This window comes from Bos taurus, chromosome 13, assembly GCF_002263795.3.
Source record: "Bos taurus isolate L1 Dominette 01449 registration number 42190680 breed Hereford chromosome 13, ARS-UCD2.0, whole genome shotgun sequence".
Lineage (NCBI taxonomy): Eukaryota > Metazoa > Chordata > Mammalia > Artiodactyla > Bovidae > Bos > Bos taurus.
The window spans coordinates 20276270-20303460 of NC_037340.1; the positions used below are offsets into that span (position 1 = coordinate 20276270).

At 36.4% G+C, this 27191-nt stretch overlaps 1 protein-coding gene across 18 annotated transcripts in view; it reads right to left on the bottom strand.

The window, feature by feature from the left end:
* CCDC7 (coiled-coil domain containing 7) overlaps positions 1-27191 on the bottom strand; it is a 266671-nt gene that overhangs the window by 236876 nt on the left and 2604 nt on the right. For 17 of the 18 annotated variants that reach the window (XM_025000934.2, XM_025000939.2, XM_059892904.1 and 14 more), the window contains exons 2-12: positions 26705-27034; positions 24929-25021; positions 19111-19194; positions 18028-18048; positions 17688-17720; positions 16009-16175; positions 11662-11723; positions 9666-9722; positions 7264-7336; positions 4222-4252; positions 3738-3827 (exon numbers count right to left, since the gene is read on the bottom strand). In XM_025000934.2, the coding sequence (XP_024856702.1) occupies positions 3738-3827; positions 4222-4252; positions 7264-7336; positions 9666-9722; positions 11662-11723; positions 16009-16175; positions 17688-17720; positions 18028-18048; positions 19111-19194; positions 24929-25021; positions 26705-26983 (990 nt within the window). In that variant the 5' untranslated portion in view covers positions 26984-27034. The remainder of the gene's footprint in view (positions 1-3737; positions 3828-4221; positions 4253-7263; positions 7337-9665; positions 9723-11661; positions 11724-16008; positions 16176-17687; positions 17721-18027; positions 18049-19110; positions 19195-24928; positions 25022-26704; positions 27035-27191) is intronic. The other variant, XM_059892902.1, reaches the window with a different exon arrangement.

Below are 27191 nucleotides of genomic sequence, written 5' to 3' on the forward strand. Positions count from 1 at the left end.
AATTCCCCTTAAAATCAGGAATAAAAAATGCCCACTTTCAACATGTCTATTCAGTGTTATTCTAGAGATCTTTGCCAGTATAAGAAAGAAAATTTGGTCTATCATTTATAGATATGTCGATTATGCAAGTAGAAAAATAAAAATCTAACCATTATGATAGTGTGACTAGGTTTGTAGATGCAAACTACAATACACAAAAATTTGATATATTTCCCTAGCAATAGCTTTAAAATATTTTAATATATCAACCCATGAACAGTATGAAAAGGCAAAATGATAGGATACTGAAAGAGACACTCCCCAGGTCAGTAGGTGCCCAATATGCTACTGGAGATCAGTGGAGAAATAACTCCAAAAAGAATGAAGAGATGGAGCCAAAGCAAAAAGAATACCCAGCTGTGGATGTGACTGGTGACAGAAGCAAGGTCCAATGCTGTAAAGAGCAATATTGCATAGGAACCTGGAATGTCAGGTCCATGAATCAAGGCAAATTGGAAGTGGTCAAACAAGAGATGGAAAGAGTGAATGTCGACATTCTAGGAATCAGCGAACTAAAAAGGACTGGAATGGGTGAATTTAACTCAGATGACCATTATATCTACTACTGCGGGCAGGAATCCCTCAGAAGAAATGGAGTAGCCATCATGATCAACATAAGAGTCTGAAATGCAGTACTTGGATGCAATCTCAAAAACGACAGAATAATCTCTGTTCGTTTCCAAGGCAAACCATTCAATATCACAGTAATCCAACTCTATGCCCCAACCAGTAACGCTGAAGAAGCTGAAGTTGAATGGTTCTATGAAGACCTACACGACTTTTTAGAACTAACACCCAAAAAAGATGTCCTTTTAATTATAGGGGACTGGAATGCAAAAGTAGGAAGTCAAGAAACACCTGGAGTAACAGGCAAATTTGGCCTTGGAATACGCAATGAAGCAGGGCAAAGACTAATAGAGTTTTGCCAAGAAAATGCACTGGTCATAACAAACACCCTTTTCCAACAACACAAGAGAAGACTCTATACATGGACATCACCAGATGGTCAACACCGAAATCAGATTGATTATATTCTTTGCAGCCAAAGATGGAGAAGCTCTATACAGTCAACAAAAACAAGACCAGGAGCTGACTGTGGCTCAGACCATGAACTCCTTATTGCCAAAATCAGACTTAAATTGAAGAAAGTAGGGAAAACCACTGGACCATTCAGGTATGACCTAAATCAAATCCCTTATGATTATACAGTGGAAGTGAGAAATAGATTTAAGGCCCTAGATCTGATAGATAGAGTGCCTGATGAACTATGGAATGAGGTTCGTGACATTGTACAGGAGACAGGGATCAAGACCATCCCCATGGAAAAGAAATGCAAAAAAGCAAAATGGCTGTCTGTAGAGGCCTTACAAATAGCTGTGAAAAGAAGAGAAGCGAAAAGCAAAGGAGAAAAGGAAAGATATAAACATCTGAATGCAGAGTTCCAAAGAATAGCAAGAAGCAATAAGAAAGCCTTCTTCAGCGATCAATGCAAAGAAATAGAGGAAAACAACAGAATGGGAAAGACTAGAGATCTCTTCAAGAAAATCAGAGATACCAAAGGAACATTTCATGCAAAGATGGGCTCGATAAAGGACAGAAATGGTATGGACCTAATAGAAGCAGAAGATAGTAAGAAGAGATAGCTCAATACACAGAAGACCTGTACAAAAAAGATCTTCACAACCCAGATAATCACGATGGTGTGATCACTGACCTAGAGCCAGACATCCTGGAATGTGAAGTCAAGTGGGCCTTAGAAAACATCACTACGAACAAAGCTAGTGGAGGTGATGGAATTCCAGTTGAGCTATTCCAAATCCTGAAAGATGATGCTGTGAAAGTGCTGCATTCAATATGCCAGTAAATTTGGAAAACTCAGCAGTGGCCACAGGACTGGAAGAGGTCAGTTTTCATTCCAATGCCAAAGAAAGGCAATGCCAAAGAGTGCTCAAACTACCACACAATTGCACTCATCTCACACGCTAGTAAAGTAATGCTCAAAATTCTCCAAGCCGGGCTTCAGCAGTATGTGAACCGTGAACTTCCTGATGTTCAAGCTGGTTTTAGAAAAGGCAGAGGAACCAGAGATCAAATTGCCAACATCCCCTGGATCATGGAAAAAGCAAGAGAGTTCCAGAAAAATATCTATTTCTGCTTTATTGATTATGCCAAAGCCTTTGACTGTGTGGATCACAATAAACTGTGGGAAATTCTGAAAGAGATGGGAATACCAGACCACCTGATCTGCCTCTTGAGAAATTTGTATGCAGGTCAGGAAGAAACAGTTAGAACTGCACATGGAACAACAGACTGGATCCAAATAGGAAAAGGAGTACGTCAAGGCTGTATATTGTCACCCTGCTTATTTAACTTCTATGCAGAGTACATCATGAGAAATGCTGGACTGGAAGAAACACAAGCTGGAATCAAGATTGCCGGGAGAAATATCAATAACGTCAGATATGCAAATGACACCACCCTTATGGCAGAAAGTGAAGAGGAAATAAAAAGCCTCTTGATGAAACTGAAAGGTGAGAGTGAAAAAGTTGGCTTAAAGCTCAACATTCAGAAAACAAAGATCATGGCATCCAGTCCCATCACTTCATGGGAAATAGATGGGGAAACAGTGGACACAGCATCAGACTTTATTTTTCTGGGCTCCAAAATCACTGCAGATGGTGACTGCAGCCATGAAATTAAAAGATGCTTCCTCCTTGGAAGGAAAGTTATGACCAACCTAGATAGCATATTCAAAAGCAGAGACATTACTTTGCCAACAAAGGTCTGTGTAGTCAAGGCTATGGTTTTCCTGTGGTCATGTATGGATGTGACAGTTGGACTGTGAAGAAAGCTGAGCACCAAAGAATTGATGCTTTTGAACTGTGGTGTTGGAGAAGACTCTTGAGAGTCCCTTGGACTGCAAGGAGATCCAACCAGTCCATTCTAAAGGAGATCAGTCCTGGGTGTTCTTTGGAAGGACTGATGCTGAAGCTGAAACTACAACACCTTGTTCACCTGATAAAAACCAACTCATTGGAAAAAACCCTGATGCTGGGCAAGATTGAAAGCGGGAAGAGAAAAGGATGACAGAGGATGAGAGGGTTGGATGGCATCACCGATGCAATGGACATGAGTTTGAGTAGGCTCTGGGAGTTGATGGACAGGGAGGCCTGGCGTGCTGCAGTCCGTTGGGTTGCAAAGAGTCAGACATGACTGAGCGACTGAACTGACTGGTGGTAATTTAGAACATAGCATTCTTTTTTTTTCAAAGCACTGCTGCTGCTGCTAAGTCGCTTCAGTCGTGTCCGACTCTTTGCAACCCCATGGACTGCAGCCCACCAGGCTCCTCCGTCCATGGGATTTTCCAGGCAAGAGTGCTGGAGTGGGGTGCCATTGCCTTCTCCTTTCAAAACACAGTTGCTGCCAATTAATAGAGCTTCTCAAATGGTGCTAGTAAGAAAGAATCTGTCTTCCAATGCAGAAGACATAAGAGACCCAGGTTGAATCGCTGGGTAGAGAAGAGCCCCTCGAGTAGGGAATAGCAACCAGATCCAATATTTTTGCTAGGAAAATTTCAGACAGAGGAGCCTAGAAGGCTACAGTTCATGGGGCTGCAAAGAGTCGGACATAACTGAGCACAGGCTATCAATTATTAGTACTGGTATGTATGCCATTTTCAGACACTAAAATTAACTAACCTCTGTACTTTTCAACTTTTGTAGTTCATTTTCCAGCATTAATTTCTCCTCTGATAATACTTGGAGATCACTTTGAATCTGTGTGTATTTCTAAAAACAAGTATTATAACTTCATTAATAATGAAAAGCAAACATATCAATATGGAGAGGTTATTCGGGTACTTGATTATTAAAGTAAAAAAGTCTTTTTTAACTCATAGAAATCATGAACCACTGGTATTAATCTGCATAGTGAAGTTATAACAGGTGCTGAAAGAGGCAAAGGTACTATGATTGACAATGGAAATTCAGAGACTGTGGGATATTATAGTTCAGTATTTCAAAAGTCAAGTGTTTCTGAGTGATTTAATAAAGTCTACTAAAATCAAAAGAATAGATAAAAATTTCCAGCTCTCATATGCATAAAAATCTCTTGAATAAACTAAGCATCTATCAGCAACATCAAGGACAAAGTGCAAATTCAAACTGAGAGCACTATACTTACAGCCTCTAACATCAGTTGCTCATTCATAGCTCTGAAAAACAAACCAAAAATATAATTTAAAATTTTTATTTTTATTTATGTAATATCATGTATTTTCTATGTAAAAAAAATTAATATAAATAAGGTTAGAGTATACTTTGACTAGCATTCCAAAATTTCAGTGTTCTTCCTAGAGATACTGTTCGATTGCTGTGTATCTTTCCAAAACTTGTTCCATGGATTTATGACACTTTATATACCTATTGTACACTTTTTCTTAATGAGCTGGATGTTTGTTTTGTTTCCTTTTTCATATAAATGACATCACTGGATATGTTCTCAACATTTTTTTCACTTAACACAACTTCTGAGATCTATTTATATAGGTAAACATAGATTCCTCTCACTCCCTTTAAATACAATTTCTTATTCCATATCAAGAGTTGGCAAACTTTTTCTGTAAAGAGCCAGATAGTGAGTCTTTTACACTTTACAAACCAGTTAGTCTTGTCACTACCAGCCAGCTCTGCAGTGGATATGGCTGTGTTTTAACAAAACTTTATAAACAAAAACAAGCTTCAGGCTAGATTTTTTTTTTTAAACTTTACATAATTGTATTAGTTTTGCCAAATATCAAACTCATGGACTGCAGCTTGCTGACAACTGTTCCATAGTACAGATAAACTATTTTTTGGACTAATGAGCTTTTTATTAATTATAATCAGAATTTTTTAAAGTTTTATTATGATTAACATACTATAAAATTAACTCACTTTATACAATTCAATACCTTTTAATATATTCACTGAGTAACAATTGTTGTTTAGTTACTGAGCTGTATTGAACTCTTTTCCGAACCCATGGACTGTAGCCAACCAGGCACCTCTGTCCCTGGGATTCTCCAGGCAAGACTACTGGAGTAGGTTGCCATTTCCTTCTCCAGGAGATCTTCCTGACTCAGGGATCGAACCCGTGTCTCCTGCATTTCAGGTAGATTCTTTACTGCTGAGCCACCGGGAAAGCCCAACAGTAACTATTACCACTATCTAATTTTAGCACATTTTAATTGCTCCAGAAAGAAATGTGGTAGCCATTAGCACTCACTCACCATTTCTCCCAGCACTACCTCAGTCCTGGCAGTCACAAGTCTATTTTCTGTCACTATATATTTCATATAAAAAGAATTACAAAATATTGGTCTTTTGAGACTGTTTTCTTATACCTAGCATAATGTTTGTAACACGTATTAGTATTGTGTTCCTTTTATTGTCAAATAACATTCCATTGTATGGATATAATCACTTTATTAATTCATTTATCAGTTTATGGGCATTTGGGTTGTTTCCACTTTTTGGCCACTATGAATAATGCTACTACAAACATACTTGTACAAGTTTTTGTGTGGACAAGTATTTTCATTTCTATTAGGTATAAATATAGAAACAGAATTTCTTAGTCATATGTCAACTGTATATTTAACATTTTGAGCAACTAGCAACTATTCCATAGCAGATGTACCACTTAAATTCCCACCAGCAATGTATGAGGGTCCCAATTTCTCTATATCCTTGCCAATACTGGTTACTGCCAATTGTTTTCATTGATATTATAGCCATCACAGTGCTAGTGGATACGAAGATGTATATGACTATAGTTTTGATTCCCTAGTAACTAATGATGTTCAGTATCTTTTCCTGTGCTTATTGACCCTTTGTATATATTGTGTGGCAAAATACTTATTTGGATTATTTGCCCATTGTCAAATATGATTATTTATCTTTATGATAGAGGTTAAGATTTCTTGTGTATATTCTGGGTCTAAGTTCCATATCAGATACATGATTTATGAACAGTTTCCACATTCTATGAATTGTCTTCTCATGTTCTTAATGGTATTATTTGCAGCACAAGTTTTTAATTTTTAAGTTCATTTATTTTTTCTTTAGTTGGTTGTTCTTTTGATATCTTAAGAAACCATTGGCTAACTCTAAGTAAAAATATTTACTCCTATATTTAAAAGGTTTAATTTTAGCTATGAAATTTACATCTGGTATTTTGAATTAATTTCTGTGCATGGCACAAAGAAAAGGATCCAACTTCATTCTTTTGCATATGGATATTGTTCTCTAAGCAGTTATTAAAAAAAAAATTATTCTTTCCTTACTGAATGGTCTTGACCTCCATGTTGATAATCAGTTAACCATAAATGTAATGATTTATTTCTGGACATTATTTCCATTCATTCTAGCCCACTGATCTATATAGGTTTATCCTTACACCAATATTACATTGTCTTGAGTACTATAGGTGTATACAGAGCTAAAATTAATGAAGTATGAGACCTCCGACTTTGTTTTTCTTAAGAGTTCTTTGACTATTCTGAGTTCTCAGCACTCTTTTCATCTTGCAAAACTGAAACTCTATACCCATTAAAAAAGAACTTCCCATTCCTCATCCCTCCTTGCAATCACCATTCTATTTTCTCTCTGGGTGAATTTGACTACTTAAAATGCCTCATAAGTGAAATCACACAATTTTGTCTTTTACGACGGGCTTATAATTACTCAGCATTAAGGTCCTCAAGATTCATCCGTGTTGTACCATATGTTAGAATTTCTTTCCTTTTTAAAACTGAATAATATTCCATTGTATGTATACAACACATTTTCTTTATCTTCATCCACTACTGGATACTTGGGTTGCTTCCACATCTTTGCTATTTTTAATGATGCTACAGTGAACATGGCTGTACAAATCTCTCTTCAAGACTGTAATTTCAATTTGGGGGGTTACATTCCCAGAAATGAAATTGTTTTATCTCTACCTCATGATCCAAAAAAACGAATCATATTTTTTGAGGAATTGACATACTATTTTCTGTTGTGGCCATACAGCTTCACATTCTGTATGATTATAATTTTAAGCTTCAAAATTAAACATATCATAAAAATTAGCAAAATTAAAATTTTTAACAGTAGTTTTATTTTCTATGTTTCCAATTTATCTGAAATAAATATGTACTTGTATTTATAATGAGGAAAAGGAGTTATTTTAGAAGCTTACCTTTCTAATTTATTTGCCTGATTTTCAAATATTTTCAACATGGTATTCAATTGATTAGTTACAGGAGAAGTTTCTATTGTTAAAAAAAAAAGGAAAACATTTAAAGGTATTACAAATGGGAGGGGCTATATGTATATGCTGACAAAACTCACTGCTATATGTGAGAACCAAACAACGAGGAAACAGCAGAAATGTGCAACATATAACAAGGGGACCAAATAAATCAAGTATATCAAGATGCTAAGTAAACCAGAGACCTTGCTTTGGGAGGGTCAGTACTCCCTGAATATTCAGAGTATATTGGAAGAAGTCAGCTTTAGAAGAATAAAATTCAGAATTTCTTATAGGTAAGAAAGTATTTAATAATGCTTATACAGAAAGTAATATGGTATAACAAACAATATTTTAAAATTAATCCAATAAAAGCATAGCACATAATTTTAAATTATGTCCTGTATACAGTAAAAGTTTACAAAGAAATCAAGTATTATCTATGTCACAATCCGAAAAACAGTTCTCAAGAGGGAGAAAGGACCCTGCTATGGACTGAGTATTTGTGTTCACCCAAATTCATGTTAAAATCCTAATCTCCAATACAATAATAATTAGAGATGGGGTCTTTGAGAGATTATTAAATCATGAGAATGGAGCCATGTGAGACACAAGAGAGCTTGCTTGCTCTCTCTTCATGGTCTCTCCATTATTTAAGGACATAGCAAGAAGATGTCCATCTGCAATACAGGAAGGAAGCTCTCATCAGAACCTGACCAGGATGGAACCTTGATTTGAACTTCTCAGCCTCCAGAACCATGAGAAATACATTTCTATTGCTTAATCCACTAGTCTATGGCGATTTGTTATGGCAGCCCCTAAAATGGGTCCATATCTACAATTCTACTAGTTCAGGAATTTCAACTCAGTAGCATAGAACGTGTAGATGAGAATATTACATATCCATTGCCAAATGGAACAGCTTGGAAAATCATCCAATTGCTCTTCCTCAAGACCTCATTCTGAATTACCTTAAAACAGAAGAAAAAAGATCAGAGACTCCAAGTCTCATTGAACTGTTCTATTATAGTTAAGACCCTTTTCTGAGCAGAGTGTCTCTGGTTAACAAAGTGGTTTAAAAGTTAAAGTAGCCAAATTTTTCCTTAAAAATTATGAGTAAAATTTTTACTTGTAAAAATAGTAAAAATTTTACTATTTTAGAATGGTTTTATGATTAGAAGACGTGTTCCATTGGTCTATAAGTGGGCACAGAGACCTCTGTTTTTGTCCATGATGGTGCATCAGGGACCAGAGTTACACTTTCACTTTAAACCTATTAAAAACTGGACAAATATACGATATAGTATTCAGAAAACAGAAGGGACAAGGCAGTAATCCTTCACAGAAGGAAAACAAAGAATTGCTCAATGATGACCCTACCTTACTGCCTGAAGTTCAGACCACAGCATAAGGAAGGGAAACCCATATAAAGTTACTGGTCTTGAGTTCACAGACAAGGTTTAGAGACTGGAGAGGCCAAAGCAGCTAGAATTCACAGGGCACAGTAGTAGACAGAAGACAGTGGCATAGATTGAGGAAGAGCGAGCTCCACAGACATGCAAATGGTTCCCCCTAAAGCAGAGAGAGACTTTTACTGTCTACTCCAAAGCTCTAGATATCTTTCTATCCAACCTATTCAGTCAGGGCTGCCTCAAATCAGAAGTCTCTATAGATCTTGGGAGTACTGTAGAACGTATAGCAGGCCTTCATTTAAACATGACACTGTTAGAGTTTATAGCTGAAGCTGAAAAAACAGGATTACCATCAACTTTTTCCAACCAAGTCTTATTTTCCACTTCCAAAACAGTATTCCACAGCACACATAACATGATTGTTTGAAAATTCTCCCCAGTATTAAGACATAAAAAAGGCAGTTTCTCCTTTCTGTTGATAAGTAGTCAGAAGTTTGAATTCTAGCAGCTCTTTATATTCATGAATTGATAGGTACTCAGCTACAAAGTATAAGTGTATATGGGATGATCTGTAATTCACAGTAACAGAGTCTACAAATGACCTCTTAAATTTATCACTGCTCCTTCCTCAAAGGTCTACCACCTCTGAAACACTTTTGTAGCATATTCTAATCATAATTAAAAATCCTCCACGCCAAGTAATAACATGGAACTCCTTAAAAATGAGTCTATTAAAAAAAAAAAAAAACAGTATTTTTGGTAGGCAGTAGCTAACTAAGAATTTCAATATTTACTTGATAGCCAGCTCAAGTGTATGGCTCCAAACTACGGGGAATTTATGTTTTAACTTAACAACTATTATTTTAAATTATAGAAAATTATAGAAATACACATAACAGAAGTTATTAATACAATGATGTTTAATGAGTAGAAACTTACGTGGCTCAGTCACAGAAACATCTGTAATTTCTTCAGTTGAGTGTGTTTTTATGAATTCTGAAATAATTAATAGTTATAAGTTTCAATATCAATCATATATATCAATTGAATTTAAATTTCATATTTTTTTTAATAACTCATTCAAGAGAAAATTCCTGGGCTTCCCTGGTGGCTCACTGGTAAAGAATCTGCTTGCCAGTGCAGGAGACACAGGTTCAATCGCTGGTTGGGGAAGATGCTGCACGGAGCAGAGCAACTGAGCCTGCACCACAACTACTGAGTCTGAACTCAGGAGCCTGTAAGTCACAACTACTGAAGCCCAGGCATGCTCTGCCACAAAGAGGAGCCTGTGCACTGCACCTAGAGAGTAGCCCCAGCTCTCTCCAACTGGAGAAAATCCTGCACAGCAACGAAGACCCAGCACAATCAAATGCAAGTAAATATTTTTTTAAAAAGAGAACACAAAAAGTCTAAGAAAAGCAACAAAGCTGCCAATATTGTAGATTCTCTGAATCAGGCAACAAATTGTAACATCTAAAAAAATGTGCGTAACAACTGAGTGATATGAACTCACCATTTTCTCAACAAAACTTGCTTTTCCTCTTATATTCTCCCAGTTACGATTACCATCATCTAATCTCCCTTCCTTTCATATCCAAATCTGCCCCCTTTCCTCTCTTATTTGTACTCTAATACAGTTGAATTGGTGTATCACTATGCAGTTACAGGAGAAGGCAATGGCAACCCACTCCAGTACTCTTGCCTGGAAAATCCCATGGACAGAGGAACCTGGTAGTCTGCAGTCCATGGGGTTGCACAGAGTCGGACATGACTGAAGCGACTTAGCAGCAGCAACAGGCACTTATCACACATTTAAGATACAACAGTTAACTTCCCTTTCTTACTCCCAACCCCCAAATCTACCTTCTCAAAGTGGCCAGAATAATCCAAAATTCAACATGCCACTTCCCTATAAAAAAAAGTCTTCAATAATTCTCTAATTAAATATATTGGCGGGGGTGGGGGGGAGAAAGTGTTCCTTAGCACAGAATCTAATCCCTTGGCATAGGCTTTCTCCTATCTTATCCCTTCCTATTACTCCATACTTGAATACCATACCAGTAGTAAGGTGGCCCTAGTGATAAGAACCCACCTGCCAATGGAGGAGACAGAGGAAATGCAGGTTTGATCCTTGAGTTAGGAAGATACTCTGGAGGAGCACATGGCAACCCACGCCAGTATTCTTGCCTGGAGAATCCCATGGACAGAGGAGCCTAGAGGGCTATGGTCCACGGCGTCGCAGAGTTGGACATGACTGAAGCAACTGAGCACACACACGCGGTAATTCCCTATTCATGCTGTTTCTCATGCTATACCCTCTTCTTAAAATACCAAATATCTCCCTTCTACACTTGACAAAATCTTACTGATCCATTGTTGTTGTTGTTTAGTCACAACATTGTGTTTGACTCTGCAACCCCATGGATTGTAGCCCTCCAGACTCCTTTGCCATGGGATTTCCCAGGCAAGAAAACTGGAATGGGTTGCCATTTCCTTCTGCAAGGGATGTTGCAGACCCCGGGATGAAATCCACATCTCCTGCACTGGAAGGCAGATTCTATACCACTGAGGCCACCAGAGAAGCCCTTTAAGGTTGCATAAAACCTTAAGTCTCTCAAGCTGAACAAGCTGGCTCCTTTCTATGGAATCATGGCAAATAACACATATCTTTTTCATGCATTACACTATATTAAGATAATACATAATATGCTTGTATCCATGCCATGTTGTGGATTTTGAGGGTAAAAACCAAGTTTTATTAATTTTGTATACTCCCAGAATTTGAAACATAAGACCTTGTACTGAAAAGATCAATTACTACTGAATATCTTTATCATTGTATAATTTATATGGCTATAAATTTTTACACTTTAAATCTCAAAATGTTAGTGTATTTAGGAAACCCTATAAAGCCTGGACTTGAGCAAAATATCACCTTCAATTTTCTGCTTCACAGTTTCATAAGTTTGCACATCTTCTGGTGGAATTCCACTATCCCTGTTAAAATTTAAATAAATAAAACATATTATCAAACAATTTAAATTACACTTAAGAACCAGAATATATGTTCTAGACATATGCAGTTTGTAAAATAAAATTTAATGTTTTCTTTAACCTTTATTCAGACATTAAGGTAAATTATCTAGTAAATAAGTAAAAAGTATCAAACTATGTAATTCTATGAATTCTATATATTGACAGAGTGTATTCCATGAATATAACTGGGCATATTCCATGAATATAATTAGGCATACCATGTATATGACGTATTCTATGAATATAATTAGGTATACCAACAACCACATAAATGAAACTAGTAAAAATATATTTGGTATAAGCATGACATTTCTTTATATCAATGTATTATTAATATGTAATCAATTGTTAAGAGCACAAGTTCTAGAGTCAGACTGCTTGGCTCAAAACCTATTTTATCCATTTACTAACTATGTGATCTTGGGTAAGTCATTTAACCTGAGCCTCAGTTTCTTAATCTATCAAAATTGGGTATTAGGGTACCTATTTCATAAAGTAGTTGTAGGACCAAAAGACACACATAAAGTTACTAGGAAAATACCTAGCACACATCTGATGCTTAAATTTCAAGTATTAACATATGAAATTAATCCTATGCTTCATAATAGATAGCACAGGTGAATTTACAACTGAACCTCTGAACCAAGGCTCTGTTATGCAGTTCCCATTGAAGCCAACACAAGTATCATTCCCTTCATTCCTTTAAGTCTAGTCATTGACATATGGAAAGATCAATGAAGTTACTGCATAATAAATAGTAGCCTCTACCAACGACGGGTATTTTCTATTTTAACACTGTAAAATGAAAGGGTTTTGTTAATGCTTAATGTAACAAAATGGTTGTTGATTAAACGGAACGTTTTACTAGGATAAGTTACTATACCAGATATGGTTAGGGATAAGGGAACAAATGAGTTGAATTAAGGTATCCATAAAAACTCATATTTATTTACTATTTATTACATGTAATAGGAAATATGTAGATGTGCATGACTGGTTCTGATCTTAAGAAAGTAACAATCTTGACAGGAAAACTTACACATGAATAATCAAATTAATAACTTATGAAGTTAAATTGGTAGCTAATCATTAATTCACAATAAAACTATTAGGTATATTATTTGTTGTCAAACAATAGGGGACAAGAAAGAAGTAAAAAAAGAAGAGATCTCTACAGGATGGATTTCTCAACCCCAGTACTATCGACATTTTAGACTGGATAATTCTTTGTTGTAGGGGCCTGTCTTGTGTATTTTAGAATGCAGTGTCTCTGACCTGTACCTAGTAAGTGCCAGTAGCATTCTTCCACTTCCTAGTTGTGACAATCAAAGTGTCTACATACAAATGTCTTCTGGGGCACAAAATAGCCCTCATGTGAGAATCAGTGCTATAATGAAGCTCTACCATGGCACTCTATCAACATTACACAGGTTCATAAAGTCTACATAAATAAGACTTGACAGCAGCCAGATCCAAATCTTAATTCAATGCCCTAAAATTTCTGCTAGAGAAAGAGAAGATAAGCCTGGTGAAGAGAGTCCATTAGATAGCTTCTCATTCCTGTCTCATGGAAGACTGACACAAACTTATTTTTCATCTATCCCCTATTTCCAGTTGAACACGGGGCCTCCTACCCCTCTCTTCCTTACAGCCCAGCTGAAGGATTCCATTAAGACTATAAAGATGCATACAGCAGAAACTAACACAACACTGCAAATCAACCATACTCCAATAAAAAACAATAAAAAATAAGATATTATAAAGATGCATGGCTCTAGTTTAGACTTTTCTCCTTTCACGTCAGCAACAAATTGCTTCTCTAGCCTGTCACCTGGTCCCTTCTGCTCTGTGTCATCCTGTGGAACAAGGAACACAGGGAGCTGACACCATGCTGATCTTGCTCTTGCTGTTGGCCTAAGTAATTCAACACCATTTGTGCCCACTGTCTCCGTACTACCCTAATATTCCAAAGTATGATAAGCCAGTCTCATGGCTACCACTATGCTGCTACTTCGGGGCTGCCTGCTTGCCAATAATATAAACAAAAGTATGTTTGAAAAATAGTTTTAAGATACAATGAAAGAGGATAGAAAGTACTGAGGAAGTTTAGCAGAATGAATTGGAAATAATTGGGCAAATTATGAAGTTTATGAAGATTATAAATCAGATAATACTAAGTGAAATATCTCAAAACTGGAATTTTGTTCAGGCTAACTTTTCACTAAGGGAGAAAAGGTCTGATATTCATACAGTGGTATTATATAACAGTAACACTGGGATTCCACTGACCCAATTGGAAAATAGCTCTTCCCTGAGCCATTCAAGTTTCTGCCAACTGCCCTGCCCCCTCAACCTTTCCAGGATCCAGCACCTAAAGGAGTAATCCTTAGCACATACAGGACCCTGTTTCAGTGATAATATCTATTCTAATCAGTTGGTGCCCATATTATCCTGGTTCTTCATATATTTGGCACTACCACCAAGAACAAAACAGTATGTGCCCAAAGAATATAAATTACACACGCACATTTTTTTCTAGAACCAAAAAAATTTTAAAAAGGAAAATTATAGTTTGGGTTGGAAATAAAAGCAGAGTAAAAGTATTTTATGTCAAATATAGAAGGAAATGCTGCCATTTGTGACAATATGGATGAACCTGGATGATGTTACACCAAGTGAAGTAAGTCAGAGAAAGATGATTAATGTGTTATTTCGCTTACATGCAGAGGCTAAAAACTCAAATTCTTAGAACCAGAAAGTAAAATGGTGGCTGCCAGGGGCTGAAGGGGGTTAGGAAGACGGGCTAATGTTGGTCAAAAAGTACAAACTTTCAGTTATAAGTTGAAAAAGTTCTAAAGATCTAATGTACAGCATGGTGCTTACTGTTCATAATACCACTATTATCATATACCTGAAATTGCTAAAAGAGTAGATCTGAAGTGTTCTCAAGGAAAAATAATAACCACAGAGGTACAATATATTCTATGAAGATACCCTATGAAGATATTATACAATGATTTACTCATCTACTTCATTTCAAGAGAGCTAAACCTCAATAGACAACAGAAGTATTCTTGTAATCATTTTAATCTTCCTCCCACCTACCAAAAAAAAAGGATTTTCTCAACTATAAAGTAGTAATTCATTCTTTGGAACATATCCCTGTTCATATGCAATACCAGCAATGGTGTTCTTGAATAATGAAATATTTCACTATGCCTTAAATATATTATGGAAGACACCAAATCAAACTGAGAAAAGAATTTATAAACCAGATATTTCAAAGCCAGTAGTGTTCAACAGAACTTTCAAACCATAGCTACATGTGGCTACTAAGCACTTGAAATGTTGTATGACTAAAAAAATTGGTTTTTTAATTAAATTGAATTTTAATAGGCACAGGTGCCTAGAACCATTTCAAACTACTAAAAATTTCAAGTAGGAGTGAGCTAATTATATCTTCTAATTTGATCTGGTCCCATCACTTCATGGGAAATAGACGGGGAAACAGTGGAAACAGTGTCAGACTTTATTTTTTTGGGCTCCCAAATCACTGCAGATGGTGACTGCAGCCATGAAATTAAAAGACGCTTACTCCTTGGAAGGAAAGTTATGACCAACCTAGATAGCGTATTCAAAAGCAGAGACATTACTTTGCCAACAAAGGTCCGTCTAGTCAAGGCTATGGTTTTTCCTGTGGTCATGTATGGATGTGAGAGTTGGACTGTGAAGAAGGCTGAGCGCCAAAGAATTGATGCTTTTGAACTGTGGTGTTGGAGAAGACTCTTGAGAGTCCCTTGGACTGCAAGGAGATCCAACCAGTCCATTCTGAAGGAGATCAGCCCTGGGATTTCTTTGGAAGGAATGATGCTAAAGCTGAAACTCCAGTACTTTGGCCACCTCATGCGAAGAGTTGACTCATTGGAAAAGACTCTGATGCTGGGAGGGATTGGGGGCAGGAGGAGAAGGGGACGACAGAGGATGAGATGGCTGGATGGCATCACTGACTCGATGGACGTGAGTCTGGGTGAACTCCGGGAGTTGGTGATGGACAGGGAGGCCTGGCGTGCTGCGATTCATGGGGTCACAAAGAGTCGGACACAACTGAGCGACTGAACTGAACTGAATTTGATTTAGAAGCTCTATGTACAGTATAATACCTGAATCATTATCTTATAAGCATTACTAATTATATACCTACTCTTACTTTTTTAAATTCTTTTAATGCTTTTAACATTTTACTTACTTGGGTTTAGACAACAGTTCTCTGAAGTTGCCTTTAGACCCTTCTTTAAGGCGATTTTTCAGTTCTTCAAGTTTGTGTACCTGCTTTACTATTTGTGCAATGCTTAAACTGACTGTTTTATCAGGTGTTGGAAACTCTGCTTCTGAAAAAGTTTGATCTTTGCTTATCTAAAAATAATAAAATTATTCAATTACTTGGGAAATACTCATTATGCTCCCATACCTCAAAGAAACTTCATTTCACTTATATCTAAATAAATTTTATATTGTCAATCTATAACTATAATGAAATACTAATTTTACAAATATACTTATATGAGCAACTCCCTAGCAACAGAATTACAGTAAGTGTTGGTTTTTATATGTCAAAACTCAAATCCAATCTTCTGTTTATTTTTTTTAATATATAAGGATTTTAAGTAAGTTAAATAACAATTTTAGCAGAATCAGTTAAAGGTAACTCAAAATATTTAAAAAAGAATGCTAATCCTTGGGATGAGAGGATAAGTTAGGAAAAAAGTAGTTAAGCCATAGTCTTTGCGGCATAGCAAAGAGAAATTCTAACACTGCGAATTTAAAACAGATACTTCACCTTACGAACATTAACCTGGAATGGGATTAAAGATATAACAGCATGAAGTACTGGGTGATGTCCTAGAAGTCTGAGACTGTGGGATGAAGAACAAATGGAAGGGAAGCAGGAGATAAAGAAATACCTTATGGACAAAGGCAAGATCCCAAATAAGAGGATACCAGTTATAAACTGAACCTTTAGTGAGATAGCAATCAGCTACAATTATCCATATACTGCATGTCATCAAAAATACACTCTCTATTGTCCCTGTTTATAGCAGTGGAACATTTCTATCTTGACAGGCAGCATGGTATTAACCTTTGTCAGCAGAGGGTCCTGAAAATTCAGAGGAGGAAGAAGCTTTTCTTCCAAGTTCTGTCATCTCTCTGCTTAATCCTAGGGCAGCACACTGTGTAACTAGTACTATTCACCTACAGCAAGTTTTAACAGCACCCACCCCCATGGATGGCTTTCTGGCAGGTCCCTGGTATGGCACATTCCCCACAGGCATCTTCTCTCAGAACTTTAATTGGACTAAACAATAAACACAGCCAAGGCAGAACTAGTATAATTCTCTAACTCCCTAAAGCTACCCAGGAAATCATTCTGCTGTATTAATAACATATATAAAATCTTTTTCAAAGTGGAATTTAAAGCCCATAAGGATAGGGACCAGCATTCCTCAAACTGGTGGCAAAAATGTGAAAATGAAAGTATTAAAAAATCATTAAAGTAACATTAAATTTAAAGAAAAACAAATACAAAATTTTATGAATAAGCATATATCATACTATGAATTTTTACACAGGAGAAATCTTTAAGTTGATAAGGCCTCGTGTCACTTATTTACTATTTTAGTAAATTATGGAAAAAATAAGTTAAAATTCCATTTCAATTTTAGAAGAATGAGTCAAATTCAAAGTAAGCCAGATAATACAGGAATATTGTGTATAAATCACTAAAAAACATTTTATTCTACCTATTTATTCCTCCTCTTTCTAAGTCAAAAGATTATAACCAATGGTTATTAAAATTCTTAAATTTATACTTAAAATTGGTTTTCAAATGAGACAAAATATTTAATTAATAAGAAATGCTATGCTTACCTCTTCCATCTGATTGACCTGTCGCTGAAACCACTTTTTAAAAAAGAAAACAAAAAGAAATATTGACAACTTACTTAATTTCTGCAGTGAAATAAATGAGTCTGTATGTCTATGTGTATGTGTGTATCTATGTATCAAATATTAGCCCTACATCAAATATCATTTTATCCTAGTGTTCAGAATGGAGCTGATGCCACATAAAACTGAAACATAAATTTTTAAATATATATAGTAGCAAGTTTGGGAGCTTTTGTTTTTCATTTCTTCAAAACTTAGAAAACTCTTTTTCATTTATATGCATTTCTGTATTAAATTATAGTAAGCAATATATTGAACATACCTTAAAAAGAGATTCCAAAATCTGGAAAATAAAGTTTTAATTAAAACACTTAAAAATAAAATTCTTACAACATAAAATATCTAATTCAAGTCTCTTGAAATTTTTAATCACCAAAATATACTAGTTACTAAAATACACCTATAAATCTATAATCCAAATCACAACAATTTTATATTTACAGATGGTTTTTAGTATATCTTGCCAAGACAATTTAGTTCTAGGAAAAAAAGAATTTTCCATCCTTAATAGATCTATATTAAAAAAACTCAACTCACATTTATGATTTCATGTATTTTCTTAATATAGGTAAGAAAAGAAAATTTAAATTCCTCTCAGAAAAGCACTATTTTTTCCACGGAGCAGATAGTACAATAATGAAAAGCATTATCATTATTATTTTTTAAATATAACTTTGCTATACTAAAAGATCTAAGAATCAAGATATAAAATATTACACTACTACTTGTTTTTTTTAATGGAAAATGCAAAGAACTAGTTTTGGAGATTGAGAGAAAATGAATACACAAAACCCATCACACAGTCTAAAATACCAATATTTACCACTTTCAAAATGTAATGCTAAACTGATAACCTTTGCCACAAAAACAACCAAACTCAATCACAACCAAGTAAAACTTATTAAAGAAAAATTTTATTACAAACATTCAGGCAGGAAGAAAAGTTGCTTAACTGAAAGAAATCAGAATAAGCATAGGGAATTTCCTGGCAGTCCGTACTCACTTTAAAAACAATAAAATGTAAATACTACATATGAAAATACTAATGACCCATTCAATGCTATAAATAAAGGAAAATTCACAGAAATAAATGCCTATGATGATAAATAATGCTTTCCAATGCCTTTTATAACAACTTAAGGCACCATACCTAGACTAATATTGCTGACTGGATAGTCATATTTAACACCAAACAGCAAATATAACTAAGTATTTTTTTTACTAAAATGCTACTAATAACTAACAATAATTTAATTAGTAATTATCAGTTTATATTGTTTTATCATTGTAAACTTATGATTAAAATATTAAGTAACATACTTGGCAGTTCACATAGAATACATACATTATGTTCTTCCTTAGCTGCTGCTTCTAACTGAGTTGCAAATTGTGAACAACATATTAAGAATGAAGTCAGATCATCCCCAACCTTATGAAAAAAGCAGCAAAACACAGTCACTTTTATTTCAGAATTCATATGCATATCCATCCATATTTCAGTATACTTAACTATTTTTTAAAATAGCTTTGTATGTGTAAATTATGTCCCTTGAAATGCATCAAGATAGGAAACCATGTTCACTACACTAGCAAATTCTCCTGGAAAGAAAGTACATTCTGAGAAGTGGTTCAATAATGACATATACCCAACTATGTCTTTCCTTACATTCTCCTTTACACAGATGCAGAATATCAGGCATTCCAGCCTTCAGACTCCTGATATTTGCAGGTAGCCAAAAACAAAATATAGGACTTCCCTGGTGGCTCAGACGGTAAAGCGTCTGTCTACAATGCGGGATACCTGGGTTCTATCCCTGGGTCGGGAAGATTCCCTGGAGAAGGAAATGGCAACCCACTCCAGTACTCTTGCCTAGAAAATCCCATGGATGGAGGAGCCTGGTGTCCATGGGGTCGCAAAGAGTCAGACACGACTGAGCGACAAAAAAAAATTTTAAATATACAAACTATACAAAAATATAAAATATATAAAAACAAAATATACACTTAAATATGCATTATAGTAATGCTTTGTGTTAGAAATGAATGTTGACTATGACTTCTGATTTATAAGCATACTTACCAAGAGGTATAGTCTTTCATCCTCATTTAATGAGCAATAGAAATTTTTGAAGAAAAAGTTACATATTAAAATGTCACAATGACTAAATCACTTTTAGTAGAGCTGCTGCTGCTAAGTCACTTCAGTCATGTCTAACTCTGTGCAACCCCATAGACAGCAGCCCACCAGGCTCCACCATCCCTGGGATTCTCCAGGCAAGAACACTGGAGTGGGTTGCCATTTCCTTCTCCAATGCATGAAAGTGAAAAGTGAAAGGGAAGTCGCTCAGTTGTGTCCGACTCTTGGCAACCCCGTGGACTGCAGCCCACCGGGCTCCTCTGTCCATGGGAGTTTCCAGGCAAGAGTACTGGAGTGGGGTGCCATCGCCTTCTCCAAATGTACAGTAGTACCTGGAGCTTATTAAGAGTACTGGAGTGGGGCGCCATTGCCTTCTCCGTTCAGTAGAACAATGATGTGTAAATCAGACAATTGACCAAAGATTTTTTAAAAATCTCAGATGCTTATACACAGTTATAACATTCTCAACAGAATGTTCTCCAGGAGGAATATGTTCCCTCAACATTACATTTTAAACACACTCAAGTTCATACTTTTTTTTATCATGGTAAAAACTGATAGTCATATAGGAGACAGAGGGGGAAACTAGTCATTCAGGAGAGTGGTAAAATGAATTAACCAGAATTATTCACCAATAGAAAATGAGACCATCTGAATACTTGGGGATTTCCTCCCACCTATATTCAGGTCACAAATAGAAGATGAAGATCAATTTGATCAAGATAAACATTCTTTTTCAAGTATACATGGAAATTATCCAGGACACATGCTGGGCCACAAAGTAAGCCTCACTAAATATAAGAAAATTGAAATCATATCAAGCAAACTGTCTGACGCTGTGATGCCAGAAATCAATTACAAGGAAAAAAAACCTGCAAAAAACACAAGTACATGGAGGCCAAACATTATGCTACTAAACAACCAATGGTTCACTGAAGAAATCAAAGATGAAATAAAAAAATACCCAGAGACAAATGAAAATGAGAACATTATGACCCAAAAACTATGGAATGCAGCTAAAGCAGTTCTATAGAGGGAAGTTTATAGCAATACAAGCTTATGTCTGGCAAGGAGAAAAATCTTAAACAACCTAACTTATACCTAAAACAATTACAAAGAACAAATAAAACCCCAGGTTAGTAGAATAAAAGAAATCGTAAAGAATCAGAGCTGAAATAAATTATAGACTAAAAGAAAAAAAATAGAAACGACCAATGAAACTAAAAGCTAGTTCTTTGAAAAATTAAAATTGATAAACTTTTAGCAAGAGTCATCAAGAAAAGAAGGGAGAGAACACCAATCAATAAAATTAGAAGTGAAAAAGCAAAAGTTACAACCAAACCATAGAAATACAAAAGATTATTAGACCACCATGAGCAACTATAGGCCAATAAAATGGACAACTTCAAAGAAAACAAAAACAAATAGAAAATATGAACAATTATCAGAAATGAAATTGAAAGCGCAATTTTAAAACTCCCAATAAGCAGAAGTCCAGGATCAGATGACTTCACAGGGGAATTCTACCAAATATTTAGAGAAGAATTAACACCTATCCTTCTGAAAATATTCTAAAAAACTGTAGAGGAAACAACACTTCCAAACTCATGCTATTAGGCCATCATCAGTTCAGTTCAGTTCAGTCGCTCAGTTGTGTCCAACTCTTTGCGACCCCATGAATCGCAGCACGCCAGGCCTCCCTGCCCATCACCAATTCCCGGAGTTCACTCAAACTCATGTCCATTGAGTCGGTGATGCCATCCAGCCATCTCATTCTCTGTCGTCCCCTTCTCCTCCTGCCCCCAATCCCTCCCAGCATCAGAGGCTTTTCCAATGAGTCAACTCTTCGCATCAGGTGGCCAAAGTACTGGAGTTTCAGCTTTAGCATCAGTCCTTCCAATGAACATCCAGGACTGATCTCCTTTAGAATGGACTGGTTGGATCTCCTTGCAGTCCAAGGGACTCTCAAGAGTCTTCTCCAACACCATAGTTCAAAAGCATCAATTCTTCGGCACTCAGCTTTCTTCACAGTCCAACTCACACATCCATACATGACCACTGGAAAAACCATAGCCTTGACTAGGCGGACCTTTGTTGGCAAAGTAATGTCTCTGCTTTTCAATGTGCTATCTAGGTTGGTCATAACTTTCCTTCCAAGGAGTAAATGTCTTTTAATTTCATGGCTGCAATCACCATTTGCAGTGATTTGGGAGCCCAAAAAAATAAAGTCTGACACTGTTTCCACTGTTTCCCCATCTATTTCCCAGGAAGTGATGGGACCAGATGCCATGATCTTTGTTTTCTGAATGTTGAGCTTTAAGCCAACTTTTTCACTCTCCACTTTCACTTTCATCAAGAGGCTTCTGAGTTCCTCTTCACTTTCTGCCATAAGGGTGGTGTCATTTGCATATCTGAGGTTATTGATATTTCTCCTGGCAATCTTGATTCCAGCTTGTGCTTCTTCCAGCCCAGTATTTCTCACGATGTACTCTGCATAGAAGTTAAATAAGCAGGATGACAATATACAGTCTTGATGTACTCCTTTTCCTATTTGGAACCAGTCTGTTGTTCCATGTCCAGTTCTAACTGTTGCTTCCTGACCTGCATATAGGTTTCTCAAGAGGCAGGTCAAGTGGTCTGGTATTCCCAACTCTTTCAGAATTTTCCACAGTTTATTGTGATCCACACAGTCAAAGGCTTTGGCATAGTCAATAAAGCAGAAATAGATGTTTTTCTGGAACTCTCTTGCTTTTTCCATGATCCAGCAGATGTTGGCAATTTGATCTCTGGTTCCTCTGCCTTTCCTAAAACCAGCTTGAACATCTGGAAGTTCACGGTTCACGTATTGCTGAACGTCCAAGGAGTGGTGGCTGCGCGGGAGCAGGAGGCCTGAGAGGAGCTACTCCACCTTCAAGGTCCGGAGGAGCGGCCGTCACGAGATATCCCTCGTCCAAGGTAAGAGGCAGCAGCTGCGCTTTGATGGAGCAGCCGTGAAGAGATACCCCACGTTCAAGGTAAAAGAAACCCAACTAAGATGGTAGGTGTTGCGAGAGGGCATCAGAGGGCAGACACACTAGTCAATCTAATCACATGGACCACAGCCTTGTCTAACTCAATGAAACTAAGCCATACTGTGTGGGGCCACCCAAGATGGGAGAGTCATGGTGGAGAGATCTGACAGGATGTGGTCCACTGGAGAAGGGAATGGCAAACCACTTCAGTATTCTTGCCTTGAGAACCCCATGAACAGTATGAAAAGGCAAAATGATAGGATACTGAAAGAGGAACTCCCCAGGTCAGTAGGTGCCCAATATGCTACTGGAGATCAGTGGAGAAATAACTCCAAAAAGAATGAAGGGATGGAGCCAAAGCAAAAACAATACCCAGTTGTGGATGTGACTGGTGATAGAAGCAAGGTCTGATGCTGTAAAGAGCAATATTGCATAGGAACCTGGAATGTTAGGTCCATGAATCAAGGCAAATTGGAAGTGGTCAAACAGGAGATGGCAAGAGTGAACGTCAACATTCTAGGAATGAGCAAACTAAAATGGACTAGAATGGGTGAATTTAACTCAGATGACCCTTATATCTACTACTGTGGGCTGGAATCCCTTAGAAGAAATGGAATAGCCATCATGGTCAACAAGAGAGTCTGAAATGCAGTACTTGGATGCAATCTCAAAAACAACAGAATGATCTCTGTTCATTTCCAAGGCCATTGTCACTCTGATACAAAAATCAGACACACCATGAAAAAGAAAATTATAGGACACTATCACTGATAAACATAGATGAAAAAATCCTCAAAATACTAGCAAACCCTACCCCAACAGTACGTTACAAGGACCATAAAATAAGATCAAGTGGGATTTATCTGAGGGATGCAAGGGTTTTTCAATATCTGCAATCAATATGATACACCTTAAGAATAAAAACCATATGATAATCTCAACAGATGCAGAAAACATTTCTGATAAAATTCAACATCTAGTTATGATTAAAAAAAAAAAAAACTCTTTAGAAAGTGGGAATCGGGACTTCCCTGGTGGTTAAGAATCTGCCATGCAATGAATGGATGTGGGTTCGATTCCTGGTGGGGGAACTAAGAGCCTGCATGCTATATAGCACGGCCAAAAAGAGACAGAAAAAGGAGGAAATAAAAACATTCAGATTGGACAGTAAGAAGTAAAACTGTCCTTATTTTAAGATGACATAATTGCTTAGGTACAAAACCCCGAAGTATCTATAGAAAGATCCTAGAATGAAAAACAGTACATTGAGCAAGTTGGTAAGATATAAGATCAACACATGAAAATCACTCATATTTTTATATACTAATAACAAGGGGAAAAAATAAAAAACACAATGCCATTAAAAGTCATTCCAAGTAGCATGATATTAATGTATAAATCTAAAGAAAAATATACCAGATCTGTATGATGAAAATTACAGAATGCTGAAAAAATAAATCAAACAAGAAAAAGAAATCAAATAAACCAAGAAACATACTGTGTTTGAAAGACCCAACACAATCATTGGGTTTGAAATATCCAACATAGTTATTTTATTACATGAAGCCAAACCCAAATCCCTAACTAACAAAATTAATTATAAAATATACTCACTTTAATAGTTACATCATTTCAATATATACAATGAAGATATTTGTTAAAATTCAATAATCACTTCAATGTTTGGGATTCTTTTATTTAGCAAACCAAAAAATAGAAAAATAATTTCTTAACCCAATAAAGACTGCACATTTGCAAATCAACTCCAACCAAAGCTTAAATATTAAGCAGGAGATTCATTAGCATCAAAAGTAAGCTCAAGATACAGATATGCCTTACTTAAACTTTAAGATAAGTATTTGGCAGAGGATGGAAAAAATCAGTACAGTACTTTCAGGTTTCCTAAGATGATCATTTTCATGGATGGTGAATTCAGAAAACATATATAGATTCTAAAAGAAAATCTTAGCCCTTTACAGCATTAATGTCTCTACATTAGCATTATATACACTTACAGAAAAGTTTAATTCTTCATGTTCAGGCTTCACAACTGCTTTTTCTCCATTTTGAGTGCCATATCCATAGGTTTCTTCCAAACTGGAAACCACCTATGAGAAAAATCAAAGTGAATTATGTACTTACAATGTAAAAATTGTATTTATTAATATATTAAACATAAAAATGTACTTAATCAACCATGTCAGAATCATTTTAGCAGTAAGACTTATTTCTGCCAGTGCCATACACTTAAATTTTCCATCTCATGCCCCACCTCACATCATCCTGAAGAAGCAGTATAAGCAATAGTCCTTGATGCCTCTCAATGAAGGCAGGCCCTATGACTCTTCCATTTCCCATTGAAGGAAGAGTCTATGAACAGCTGAAGCCTCAACTCTACTTACCACCTCAAAATCTGACTTGACTTTCTTTTCTTCCTTAAGAGATGAGGAAAAATAAGAGAGATGGAGACCACAAAGCAATATGTTTTTAAAGGAAATTCTCTGAGCTAACCCTTTGAACTTTGAGCAAACTTGTACTTTGGAAGTTTGATAAACTATACTTTTTGTATATTTGTGCTATCCCTCACTGTTCTCACTTGGTATTGGGTGCATGTACAACTCAATTCTGGATCAATGTGCAAAAAAGAAACTCAGAGAAAAGGAGATTTCCCCCCCTCCATCACTGAGAACTAGAGTTTCTAAAGTGCAGAGAAGAGCTAACAGAGCAAGCATGAAACTTAGAAAGGCCTATTCTTAGAAAGATCTGCTTATGTCTCAGAACCTGTATTTCAGGAGGATCCCCACTGTTTGCTGACTGATGATAATGGCTCACTGTCCCTAAATTCACTGTACAAACTGTATGATTTATGCTGAACACCTGCTTTCCTTCGGGGAGTATGGAATTTTGATACATGCAGTCACGAAATCAAAAGATGCTTGTTCTTTGTCTATGACAAACCTAGACAGTGTATTAAAAAGCAGAGACATCACTTTGCCCACAAAGGTTTGTATAGTCAAAACTATGCCTTTTCCAGTAGTCAGGTGCAGATGTAAGAGTTAGACCATAAAGAAGGCTGAGCACTGAAGAATTGATGCCTTCAAATTATGGTGCTGGAGAAGATTCTTGAGAGTCCCTTGAACAACAAGGAGTTCAAACCAGTCAATCCTAAAGGAAATCAACCCTGAATAATCATTGAAAGGACTGATGTTGAAGCACCAATACTTAGGCCACCTGATAGGAAGCGCCAACTCACTGGAAAAGATTCTTCATGTTGGGAAAGATTGAGGGAAGGAGGAGAAGGGGGCAACAGAGGATGAGATGGTTGGACGGCATACTGATTCAATGGACATGAGTTTGAGCAAACTTTGGGAGACAGTGAAGGACAAAGAAGCCTGATGTGCTGCAGTCCACGGATTCACAAAGAATCTGATACAACTGAGCTAGTGAACAACAAAAAGGCAGAGAGTACCAAGATGACCAACCTCCAATGAAACACTGGGCATTGAGTCTCTAATAAATTCTTCTGGTATACATTTCACATGTGTTGCCACAATTTGCTGTTGGGGGAATTGAGCATGTCCTGTGTGACTCCAAAGGTAAAGAAATCTAGGAAGCTTGGACCTGGTTTCCTCCAGACTTCATCCCATGTGCCTTTTCCTTTTGCTGATTTTGCTTTTCTTTCACTATATCTTAGCTATCAATATGACCATATGCTGAGTCCAGTGTGTCTTCTCAGGAAATCAATAAACCTGGAAATGGTTATGGGGATCAAGCATCAACAAGTATCTTACCATCTTCAGATGTTTGGTAATTTTCCTGATCAATTCATCTTCTGCTATTAACTCCTTTGTCTTACTTGATGGAATGGGCAAAGCATACCTTACAATGGATTCTCCTGTTGGTGGAGATTTTAAGACCATCGGTTCAAGTTTATCACGTACTACTTTTGCACTATGTTTTTCCTTTGGTTTAGGTGACAATGGTGAATTAAATAGTCCTTTTTTAAATGTTAATTCTGGAACGTTTACCAATTTACTACTAGAGGTCAACAGATGCTTTACTGGCTTCATTTTGTTATTTACTTAGCTTCTGAATTATAGATGAAAAATCTGTATTCCTCCCTGTGAATAAAACATTAAGATTTCAGATTAAAGATAATGGAAGATTAAAAATAATGAAATAATGCCACTTGCAACATGAATGGACATGGTGATTATCATACTAACTGAAGTAAGTCAGACAGAGACAAAAACCACATGATATCACTTATCTGCAGAA